Below are 13,113 nucleotides of genomic sequence, written 5' to 3'. Positions count from 1 at the left end.
TTTTAAATTCAGTATTTTGATTCATATTTCTATATATTAATTTTGTGATATAAAATATTACATTTTACTTTAATACAGCATCAATTAAAAAGATAAGAATATTTATTTATAGTTTATTTTAAGCACGCAGCTCTTAAACTTATGTAAGGCAAAGAGCAAACTTTATTATTTTATTAGTAATACATAATTTAAATTACTATCTTATCGTTAACACTTTTATTTTGTAAAACACAACTTGCATCTTGTATTTGCTTATTGAATGTTAAAATAATATGCTGTCTGCATAAGTTGTCTAAATGTAGAGATATATATAAGATCACATTACTCTCTTTATTTCTTCCAAAAATTATGTAACATTCAAATTTGCTGTTCAGTTTGTTGATATTGTCTTGCATTTGTTTTCAGGATGAAGAATCCTCTAAAGACGAACATGTTACTAATAATGCCATGATAAATATATCTGACATGATTATTAATGAAGACTTGAAGGTATTATTGTCTTGTGAAATTAAGATTTTAATTTTAAAAAATTAGTAACTCTTATTTTATTAATTAGCTGAATTTATAATTGACGATTACAAATTATTACTTTGTAATTATTACTTTCTTTCTTATTTAAATTTCATTGCAATTTTGGAGGGTATTGTCACTATATAATATTAATCCTTCGCATATTTGCGAGATTGCTCAAATTTGAAATTGTATTTAATGGTATTACAATTTAAAAATGAAAGCTTGTATGCTTGCTTGGAAGTAAGTTGCATGGATTAGCCTTCCAATTTTAATAAACAATTTGCATATATAAATTAATTAAATCTTCACTTTAAAAGTTTTAGTAATTACAGTAGAAAATATCAAATTTGTGATGTTTTACTCTGAAAAATGAAAGAGCAATTGATTTGCAATCTGAACTTTATTGCCACATGTCTTTAGAAGCCTTATATTATTCAACATATCTAATTACCCTTATCATCGTTTTTATTATCTTAACTTTAATTTTAAAACAAACTAATTATGCTTTAACTAATCCAATAATTTACTTGCTGACTTGGAACATATTCATAAAAATTGTTATAATAATAATCAGAATCCTTCTACATTGATGTGTTATGTGTTTTATTAAATATGATTTGTAATTCACTTAATATCTTAGAAGAATTTTTTGCTGGTTTGATAAAAAAAAAACACCTTGCACTCTAAAAAAAAAATTGAGACTAAAAATAATTGTATTTATATTATGCGAAAGCACAGTATATTTTTAAATGAATGAACTGTAACAAATTCCATCATTACTTGCTTCTAACATTACATACTAATGGTAATTACCAAAAAAGAATTAAAAAATTAAAACTTTTCTTTAAAAACAAATTTATTCAATATGCCATAAAAAAAAAGGGCTGAATCCTTAGGGTCATTAATAATGGAAGAAAAATTCTAATAAAATATTTGAAGCAAAAATAAAATGTTTTTGTTACAGAATTACTTAAAAATGTGTATAAAAAAAACTGTGCATCAAAACAGTTGGAATCATTAAAAAATAATTTCTTGAATTTTAAGGTGGTATAAAAAAAATTTTGTGTGTAATTTAAACTTTAGAAATCAGTGCTGAAAAATCTAAATATAACACAATTTAAATAAAGTTCCAATGGAGTTTAAACAAACTGTTCTGGGATCCTATTCCCATCCCCTTTAATGTGCTTATGCTATCTTTTACATCATCGACTGATATAGATGGACATTAGCTTTTGGTATTAATAGAATTGTATATTGAATGATTTGGGATTTTTTTAAAGATAATAAAATTTTAAACTGTTAATGAGATGAGTAAAGGCAAAACTTGAATTGGTGTAAAATAGGAATAACTTTTAGTTTTAAAGTTTAGTTTTTGTGTACTTCTTTGTAAACTAATATCTTATGATAGATTGAATCATATTTTTGTTATTATTACTACTTTTCCTCTTAAATTGAAATGGAGGATTAATTCTTACCTCAGGCTAGATGAAAAAAAATTAACTTTCCTGCCATCCTAAACATTATTATTTATGTTTTCAAATAAACATTTACAAATGCCCATTCCTTCCATTTCTGTCTTTTTTATTTAGGAAGCAGCACGTAAGGCAAGAGACAACGAACAACGACGGAAAAAAGTAGAAGAGCTAAGGAAACAAATGTTACATGATGATGATGATGTTCAGGAAATACATTCAGAGCAAAGCAGCATAGAATCTTCTTCTGTTGAAGGAATCTATCCATCTAGTAGTAGGGGTTATGCCTATAAACATTCTGACAGAAATTCTAACGAAACCAGCAGTGTTATGAGTTTAGGAAAAATTGGCAGCATTCTTGGTGGTCGAGATAAACAAAGTTCAAGAGATATAGATACTGTTTCAACAGATTCTAAATATTCTTGTAATGAAAGTGGAAGCCTTCAAGATGGTGCTGGACCCTCTTTGCGGCAGCGATCTAATTGCACAGAACCAGATGTTGTAGCTAGCACAAAAGGAGAATTCAAACATCCAGTTGCTCCTCCAAGACGAAAAAAGAGAAATAAAAATAAAACTGACACCAACAACTTAACAGTTTCAGTAAGTATATTCTTACACATGTATTATTTGATATAACTAATAATTATTCCTTGAATTTTAGCAATAAATATGGAAGAAATTTGCTGACTCAAACATAAGTTAAAAATAAATGTCTATAAATTATGTTCACCATGATTGCATTATTTTATATTGTAGTATATTCATTCAAAAGTTAATAATTATCTTACTTTTTTTAAGAAGCTTTAAAATGATTTGTTATGAATTATATAATTAATTTTGATGCTTTATTGTGCAATTATGCTATATATCTCTCATTTGTTGTAGACTCTCAACTATCCAGCTCAATTAAAGAAGATAATTCTGCATAATAAAATAGAAAATAGTTTATAATATATATATATATATATATATATATATATATATATATATATATATATATATATATATATATATATATATATATATATATATATATATATCCTGTTTGCATCAGTGGTATGGCTGGAGAAAGGCTGAGAAGTAATCATCTATAAGAATTTCACTCAAACAAAAGTTTATCAACTTTGACTCTTTCACCAGAGGCATCTTTTCATATTAGTTTAATCAGTCATCACTGAGTAGTAAAACATGTTTTTTTTGTAAAAATGAATTCTGTGTTTAATATTAACATTATTTTCAAAATGCATATATTCTTACTTTTATGTTTTCTGCATTTGAAACAGACATTAAAAAAAAATGTCTTAGAATGCATGCAATATTTTCATTTTCCGAATTTTACTTGTAATTTTTAAAACTCGCATAACAAAACATTCATAAACCACTGGTTTGTGCATTATAATACCTGTACTGTAAGAGGTCAAAGAATATGTGGGAAAAAAAATTGTTTTTAATGATATAGATGGGTAGGAGAGTGAGCATTTATTAGAATTCTGGACTATCCTTCTGTTATGTTAGGCCAGATAGTTGGGAATTTACTGTACTCATTCATTGACATTTTTATTATTAAGAAAATTATACTTTTGAATTATGACATTTTTATTTATTGAAATATATATATATATATGTTTTAACTTATATTCATTTTTATCCTATTTGATATATTGAATTTTTATTATGGCTCCTTCAGTAAGTTTTCTGAAATTTTAATTTGTGTAAAAAAAAAGTAAAAAGTCTTATTGATACATATTTTTTGAAATTCAGATAAATTGTATGTGTGATAAACTTGTAAAATTCAGAATGAAAAATGTTTGTACCATATGTTAAAACTTAAAAGAGGAAAAAAAAATCTCTAATTTGAAATTGTGCTGTTATAATCCTTCTGAATGAATTCTTAGTTTCAAATTTCTTTTTAAAAAAATGACTGGTGAATAATTACTTTGCTTTTATAATTAGCTTAATTCTTCAGTTAGTATTATTTTAAATGGGAAAATAATTTATTTTTATACTTGGCTGCTTTGTTTTTTCTTTTTTAAAATGCTGAAATTGCTTTTGCATTCCATTATTTAATTTTTAATAATTATTTACAAAACAATACATATATTTATGTGACAAAATTAAAAACCAAGGAAATATTGTACTATTAAGATTAGCCATACATTTTATTGTTAAAACCTTAATTTTGTAGCTTATATTTTTTTTCAATATCTAATGGCTTTAATATGGTTCTTGCTTACAGCTGATTTGCATAATTTGTAATGGCTATTTCTTAATGTTAATTTTAGGAATCTAATGTAGAATTACCAAGTCCAACTGACCCTGTTGAAAGCCTTGCTAGAGAAATAGAATTTTCCCTTGATTTACATAGTGCAACTAGAGGACAATATGTAGTAAAACCACAAGTGAGTTAAAATATTGGAATTTTATGAATGGAAATGATAATTACATATTCAAATAAAATAATACATACTATTCTGCTTTGATATGTATTATTTTATTTTTATACTTGAAAATGTTCAAGTGTTTAAAGAGATAGGTGTCTTCTAATTGAATTTATTATTTCATTTATATTACTTCTGGTATGAGAATGCTCCAAGAAATAGTGGGATCACTATACAGTCTATGAAGAAAACTGTATTGTTGTTCTTTTATTTATCATTAATATTTATTAATTGTTTTATATACTGAGGTGATAAGTCAGGAAGGGCATTATTCATAAGAAAGTTATGAATCTCAAACTACACAATTTTCATTTGAGTGTGTTTTTAACCAGAAAAAGTAATGTATTTAAATAGAATTGTAATTTAAAGAGGGGGAGGGAGATGATTCTTGCAAAAATAAAATTGGGATTTTTTTTAATCTGTTTTTAAAGCTTATTTTGTATTTCATAGGAAAAAAAATTATTAAAGATGGATAATATTTATTTTTAAAAAATAAAAGAGATGCACCTTTCTAATTTTGTAAAAATAATAAGAGCAGTTGCATTTTAACTTCATCTGAACAAATACACTAAATAAGGTCACATTTCCATTACTATATATTGTCATTTCGACTCACTGCAAATATTTTTTTCTCCCTCTCCTGCTAAAGCTTACAGATTACACACTGATAACCAGAAAACAATTAACTTAGCTATATAAAATTTCATAGTTCGTTGGTACTTAGATTTTTTAAAAATCTGAAAAAAAGATTATTAAAAATTTCTCATGCTTGCTTTCAACTCTCAACTTTTATGAGGACTAAGAAAGAAACTTATAAATGTCATTGCTGTGAAAGAAACTAATGGTAATAGACAAGAAATTGCTTTAAAATTTAATATGCTCTACAAATTTAACAGATTTTTTTTTAAAGATATTGTTACATAATTCATTTTACATTTACAGTTTTTTTTTTTTTATCTTATAAAATCTTTTAGCCCAACTTCTGCTGTTTTCATTATTTTTAAAAATTTAAGTTTATTTTTCTTTATTAAAATATTTGTCTTTTTTTTTTTTTTTTTTCCTTTTTTGCTTCTTCTTTTTCTTATATTAGCTCAGTTTTACTTGGTTTGCTGCCTGCATTTTTTTTTCTTTCTCTTCTATCAAAATAAATATTTTGCATTGATTTTTAATAAATGACATATGAGTTTCATTCTATTTATTAAAAAAATATTACCATTGATCCTTTTTTAGAAGTTTGATGTTTTGATCTCTAATATCAACTAAAAACAATATTTGAATAATTGTAAATATTTTCATTGTGTATAATTTCTCAGGTGAACTTTTGATTTTTGTTTTACCCGTCCTTCCATAAAATGTAAAAATTAAAATTAAACAGAACTTTTTTATGATATACCCAAACTTCTAGGTTTTCCACCTTCTACTTATTCTTCTGTTTTTGGGCTTGCATGAAGTAGATTTAAGTGGTAAAAATTATTTTGATTCTATAATTAAGCAATTCTCTGTCTTTCATGTTTATACAAGGGAAGAAAAAAGTAAATTTGAAGCTTTCACAATTTAGTAAATACTGACCAGTTATTCAAAATTGTACATTTCAGAACTTAGGTTTCTATTACCCATTTATTATGTTCAGTCTTATAGTAAGATGGCAACTTGATATTATTTTTCTATGTTTGTAATCATTGCTCCAGTGAACATTTTATAATAGATTTTTTTAATTGGTTTCAAAGATTTTCAATAATTTACTTATATATCAATATTCAGATAATTTTTTTTTATTTTGCTTTTGTTATTTCTGCTGTAAGATTTTAAAGTCTCGAATGATTTTTTAAAAAATCAAGAAAGATTTTATTCCTTTTTGAAATTTCAATAAAAGTAGGCATTCTGTCTAAGTATAAAGTTAATATGGCAACTTGGTTTTGTAGTGCATGCTTTGAAATCTTTGATGAAAATTCTAAACAAATTATATGATTCTGAGCATTCTTAAATGAATAAAACCTTTATAATAATGTTTACTCTATTTTCATTAATATTTTAAATAGCAATTTATATTTTTATTATTATATTTTTAATTTCTTTGACATGTTTAGATAAGAAAATAGTTTCAAATTTTGTATTGTGTAAATGATTTTATGTGATTTGAATAACTTTGTTCCCTTATATATGTGTATAATAAAGCAATGCGAATTATCTTATTTGGATTTGTTTTGAATACCTTATTTTCATACTGCATTTATATAGGATAGAGAACAAGATCGAGCTGAAGGTCCAAATGTTGAGAATGCTGAAAGACGAGGCTCTGCTTCTCAGCGTTCTGACAGCTTGAAAAGTAATTCTTCAAAAAATCTTCTTAATGCTTCTGAAGGTCATGAAAATGCCAATGGATCTAATGAAGAACCTAAGCAACAACAGCCTTATATGGTTAGGACACGGTCAGATTCTGGACGTCCATTAACTGATCAGGTGTGATAATCTTTCAAAAATTTCTTATTTTCACAGTTTCATATTATTATTATTGTCACTATACACAACACTATATATTTGGGACCGTAATAGGGTTTTAAGATGTCAAGCTTAAATACAAATTAAATACATTTGTAATATTTTAATATAGAATGCACTTAAGTTTTAGCTGATTTTAATTTAGTCTCATGAATATAAAAATATGCAAAAAATGATGATGATTGAATTATACAATTCATTTGTCCTTTTAAGCTGTTTATGGATTTAAATAAAATTCTATGTTTGTTTAATAGGAAATATTAGCACAAGTAACAGTGAGAAACTTAGATACTGGTGAACAGATTCCCTTAAGTTTAGCCGAGGAACATTTGCCAAGATGTTTAAATCCTTTATCTCTGCACATAATGCGATTGACGTCTGAATATGTAAGGTTAGTAAACTTTATTTTATCGTAATTTTATTCATTTAATTTTTAAATAAATTGTATTTCGAATTCATAGATATTAAATCAGTGTTAAATGATTTTAAAATAATATAGTATGTAATTTACGATACTTTTTACTTATTTTGATTTAATTATATATTGGTTATAATATTTTATACTCATACTGACTGACGTAAATCATGATATCTATCTATAAACATTTCAACCTCCTATTATAGGCTTAATAATTTAAAAAATCCTGTTAGATAAATTTTTTAGTGTAATTCAATTAAATTCTGATTTAAAAAGTTCCATAAATTGAAAAAAAAAAAAAAATGGTTGCAATCCTTTTATTTTTAAATAATGGTGGAAAACACCAGAATTTTTTCAGTTTTATGTATGTGTTAAGTAATTAATTGTTAGTTTTATTTTATTTATTGATAATTTTGCTATTTCCATTTACAGTAATACAGCTTTGAATAAAGAATCTGATGAGGAAAGCACAGATATGAGGAAATCTGATTCTATGGATATTGCCTCTAGAGCTTTAGAGAGAACGTAAGTTACAATGCTATCTTTTATTTATTTATTTCTGTACATTGCTTTATTTCTACATAACAAAAAAAATAATAATAATTGCATTTATGAAGTAGCTGTTTTTTTGTGAGAAAATCTTCAGATTTTGTTTTACTTTTTTAAATTTTAGGATGATATAGAATAAAGTAGTGTTAGTTATATAAGAGAAATTGATTCTATTTTTACATGATTTGAGTTAGAATTGAAAACATGTTGAGATGTTAAATTCATAAATATTTGCTAGCTGTCTGTGAATTAGAAACTCCAAAATGATTTCATTGTAAATTTTTTATTGTTACTTAAAGAAATTTACTATTCAATTATATATTTTAAAAGTATTTTTTAAATGTCCAAATCAGAATTTTCAAGTTCTTGAGATGATTTTAAATTAATTAATTTTGACTTTGACTGTATAAAAATATTCAGTTTCACCTCTCCAACCTGGAACATTGCCAATGCTGAGAGAATAATAATAAGCAAGAGTTCTATTCTTATCTGGTTTATATTAGGTTCTTATAAATCATTTAAGTAATGATTAACATAGTATTCTGATTGTTTTCTAGTGATTTATATGGATATTCTTATGTTTGGACCAAATTTAAAGAAATATATATTTTTGCTATGGTTTCAGAACCAAATTTAAAGAAATATATATTTTTGCTATGGTTTCAGAAATAATACAAAACTTATTGTAGATCTTGTTTAATGATCAATTTTGTTAAAAAAAATATTTCATTATTAATATTGGTAAATTTTTGCTTCTTTTTAACAAGTATTATTTATCTTTTAAAAAATATGTGATGTCAGAATTGGATGAATGCAATTCAAAGTTTTGTTTTCTTTTTTACTTAAAAATTTGTATAGGTAATAATTAGTAGCATAGGTAATAATTGTTAAATTTAAATTAATTTTTTAAAATTTAATATATTTTCCCCTTACAATACCATTTTTATACATTAAAAGTTTCTTTTTTTCCCCCCATGTCTATAGTTAAATTATTTCTTTTATTAATAAAAACAAAATGTTTTGGTTTCACTTAGAGAAGTGCCTTATAATAATCATGTTTTTTCATAAAGAAATATTGCTAATTATAATTTATTGTATCTAAATTAATGGCCTCAAAAGTGGGAAATATTCAAAAATTAAGCTTGAATCTTGATTTGACTGAAATCTCTTGCTTTATGAGTTGGTTAAATGTCATTACACTAATGAGTCTTGGATATTTGTGGATTGGATATCATTTCTCTTGTTATCTAATTGACTTTTAAATTTACAAGAGTTTAAAATACAATGTTTATTTAATAAATCTTTTAATAATTTTGCTTGTTATTCTATAAAAGAAATGTTTGAGATTATCCATAAAAATTCGTGAAATGCAGTATTTCTATTTTACATAATTATTTATGATAAAATTTTTTCCTTAATTAGCTTTGGTAAGATTATTTATATTTCTTTTTTCTTTAAAATTTTTGTATGTTCTAATTTTATTGTTTGAAAAATTTGAAAAATAAAAAAAAAACAACTTCAAGGTTTTCTTTCAGGCGAGGTCTGGGAAGAAGATTACGGATGGAAGTCAGCAGAATTAGGACTGTAGTTGATAAAGGTAAATTTTCTAATTTGATTTTTTTAAGTTATAAATTTAAACTATAATAGTAATATTTATAAAAGTTTTAATTTACTATTCATAAATGTTTATGCATTGAAAAAATTTAAATATTTAATTACACTCTTATATTAAATAGTAAATTTTTCAATTAGTACCTCACTTTAAAGTTATCAGAATTTATGACAATCATGAGCAAGTATTTTGTTGGCAGATTCTCCTTTTAATGCTTGTAGAATTCATCATAGAATCATATTTTAAAAAAAAACGCTTAAGCTTTGAAGGCTCTTTAAAAGCATTTTATAGCTTTAATTCCTTACATAGAAATGATTTGTATTTAATTACAACCAAAACTTAATCCTTTAATATAAGTTTACTTATTTATTATTATTTTTAAATAAAGCAGTCTTTTCAGTGTCTTGTTTATTTTGTAGCTATGCTTTCAAAATAATAGAGATGTAGAATGTTCTTTTAAATTCCATAGCAAACTTATACTGTGTGGAAGTTGGCTAATGATATACGTACTTAAAATTAAAAATTATAATCAAATGTTTTTTTAAAAGTAATTTGATTAAAAGACTACTATTCTTAAATTATTTTCTTACTATCTTAATATTTTAAACAATGTTCAGCTGTGATCTACATCTAACTTAAAAATATCTTTTATATATATTATTTTCTTTTCACAATAACCACTTTGGAAACCATATTTGTTTACAACATTCCTCAGCATTTTAATGACATATCTCTTTTTATCTTATGGAAAATATTTTTTTCCTCTCTGCTTGGGATTTTTTATTGAATGATTATGTTAGTTATGCAATATGTATTTTTAACTGATATTCTGTGATATGTTCATTGATGTTTTGATAATAGATATGTCACAAGGGGAAAAAAACAAAACTTACCTAACTATATTAGTAACAAACTTGAATGAATTGATGTTGCTAAATTGAAAAGATAAAATTTAACAATTTAACTTATCTCAAATGGTGTTATTTTTTTTAACAAAATGCAATGTTTTTGTTATGCTTGTGGTAACTTTAGCTTCCAACTCCTTAAAATAATTAGTTTGTCAACTTGTCAGTTATTGCTATTTGAATTGAATCAACTAACATATATAAAGTATTGCTAGAAACATGCTGGAAATATCAAAGCATTTATGATCTGCTGTAGAATTTTTTTATAATTTTTTCTTTTTAATTCTAATTATGCTTTTTAAAAAAATACCTTATGACATTTAGCAAAAAAATTTCTCATATGTTACAGTTACTCATTCACGGCATGGAGATGAAGATAACAGTGAAGAAGAAATAATTTCTGATCAAAGATCTTCTGTTAAAATTAAAAGTTCAAGCAAATTAAAATCAGCTGAAAAGGGTGGTAGTGAGTTTGAAAATATAAGAGTTGTTCAAGAATTAAGTGGTGAACATACAGTAAGTAGCTAGTTTGATTTGAAAAATGGGATTTTTCATTTTGTATTTTTTTATTTTTTTCATTGATGCATGTATTAAAGTTTGTTGTTGAATTTATTTTGTATGTAATAATTTTTTAATTTATTTTTTATTACAAATATTTTTAGTTTTAAGTTTAATTTTTAATTTTTTACTACAAAGTATTGCAAAAGTTGCTTTATTGGATTTATTAGAAAATATTTAGATTTCAAACTTCTATATTCCCCCCTTCAAAAAAAAAAATTTGAAATATAATTATTTAAAAAGGCCTGTGTTTGTTTAATTTTTTCCAATAAACTTATAAATGAAAAATAAAGTTAAACAATATGAAATTGATTGTGGAATCCTAAAATTTACACTGATAGCAGATTAAGAGTACAATACTAAATATCATTTAAGAATTATACCTATTTCAATTTTTTACTACAAATTTATTTCAATTTTTTACTACAAATTTATTTCAATAAATTTACTACAAATTTATTTTCATCAATATGGAAAAGATTATTACCATTTGCTTATTTTTGTACTTAAATGAGAGGTTTGGCCCTAATATATGATTTTCTTTTTTTATGTACTTTAAACTGATTAAATTTAATTAACTCTTTTCTTTACTCATATATGTAGTTTTTTTTAAATTTTAAGTTATAATGTCAATATTTTTATACTGAGTGCTTAAAATGTATATTTATTTACTAACTGTTCTTAGTGAGTGTTATACATAGCCCAAGAATACTTAATTTGCATATAAAATTTTCTGAATTATTATCAAACTGTTAATTCTTGTTTGGAAACTATCTTTAACATTAAAAAAAATATATTTTGTTTTTTAAAGAAAAAAATTTTTTAGATAGTCATGAAGTTTGTTAAATGTTATATACTATAGAAAATCATATTTATATAATTAGAAATTAATATTTCTATAATTCTCATATTACAGAAATTAGAACTTTGTAATGAATACTATGCTCTTACTTGCGAAGATTAAACATTCGCATTTTTGATAAATATATAAATTACTTAGGCAAGCCATTAAAACAGTTTTATGCCTGTTTACTTTAACATGCCGCTGTTAATCACAGCTAACTATGCTGTTACATTGCTTTAAAAGAGAGGTATCAGGAAATGTTTACTCTATTTTTATTTATAAATCTTAATGTTTTCAACTTTGATATAAAATATATATTTTAAAGTTCTTGTAACAAAAATTGAATCAAATTTTAAATATGGAACTATAAAATGTGGTTATCAGTATTTGATAGTTTCCCTCTCTCTCTCTCTCTTTTTCATTTGACTTTTCTTTTTTAAATTTTCTAATTCTTATCCTTTGAATTTAAGGGTGCAATTTGGACAATGAAATTTTCTACATGTGGCAGATTACTAGTAAGTATTTTTCTTCCTTTTTTTTTTTTTTTTTTTTTGAATTAATATATTTATGTTAATTGATTGAATTATATCTCTTTAAGATTTGGATATGTTTCTTGCAAACTTTCCAAATATTTCATCCAATATTGTTTTTATATTTTAAATATTTTTTCAACTTTTTATTTAAGTATTTCCTAGTGAAAATTGGCTTATTTATGTTTTGATGGTTAATTCGTAGTTTTATATTGTTTTCTTTGATTCATTATTGAAATAAAATTTTGTGTTTACTGCTAACAAGTTATTTTCAATGTAAAGTAATGTTTTTTGGGTACTAAAGACTTGGGTACTATTGCTTCACGTTTTTATCTCTCTGGAAAGAAACAATGCAGAATATGGTATAATAGAAAAAATAAAACTAGAACTTAAAAAGAATATATAAGTACAAAGGAAAAAAAAGTCAAAGTTAAGAAAAATGCAAGTATCAAGTGTAACTTTCATTAGTTATGTAGAAATAATATGAAAATTCTTTCTGGAATTTCTTTCAATTTGTTTATTTTCATAGCTATCTTTGATAGCAGAAATGCTGGTATGCATAAAACTTTTTATCTAGGTAATGTTGATCATGCTTATCTTTCTCATTTTTTTCTGTTGCATTCCTCATTTTTTTTAATACTGCATATAATAAGAGAAAAATTCTTAATATATTAGGTAGAATTTTTTCCATGCTGCTAACTTTTATTAGTGTTAATAATATACGCCATATTTATTTTTCAATACATTATTTTGCTTTTAAAAATTATTTTATATT

General features: G+C 23.9%; 1 protein-coding gene across 3 annotated transcripts in view; it reads left to right on the top strand.

Moving 5' to 3' along the window:
* The window catches only part of LOC129965979 (WD repeat-containing protein 44-like), a 34,783-nt gene that overhangs the window by 8,257 nt on the left and 13,413 nt on the right, over window positions 1-13,113 (top strand). For 2 of the 3 annotated variants that reach the window (XM_056080299.1, XM_056080300.1), the window contains exons 4-12: window positions 406-489; window positions 2,103-2,585; window positions 4,268-4,384; window positions 6,662-6,883; window positions 7,177-7,313; window positions 7,773-7,865; window positions 9,413-9,486; window positions 10,756-10,922; window positions 12,279-12,323. In XM_056080299.1, coding sequence (XP_055936274.1) covers window positions 406-489; window positions 2,103-2,585; window positions 4,268-4,384; window positions 6,662-6,883; window positions 7,177-7,313; window positions 7,773-7,865; window positions 9,413-9,486; window positions 10,756-10,922; window positions 12,279-12,323 — 1,422 coding nt within the window. The remainder of the gene's footprint in view (window positions 1-405; window positions 490-2,102; window positions 2,586-4,267; window positions 4,385-6,661; window positions 6,884-7,176; window positions 7,314-7,772; window positions 7,866-9,412; window positions 9,487-10,755; window positions 10,923-12,278; window positions 12,324-13,113) is intronic. The other variant, XM_056080301.1, reaches the window with a different exon arrangement.

This window comes from Argiope bruennichi, chromosome 4 (assembly GCF_947563725.1).
Source record: "Argiope bruennichi chromosome 4, qqArgBrue1.1, whole genome shotgun sequence".
NCBI classification, from domain to species: Eukaryota; Metazoa; Arthropoda; class Arachnida; order Araneae; family Araneidae; genus Argiope; species Argiope bruennichi.
Note: the sequence above shows the minus strand (reverse complement) of the source record. Positions and strands in the feature narration are given on the sequence as shown.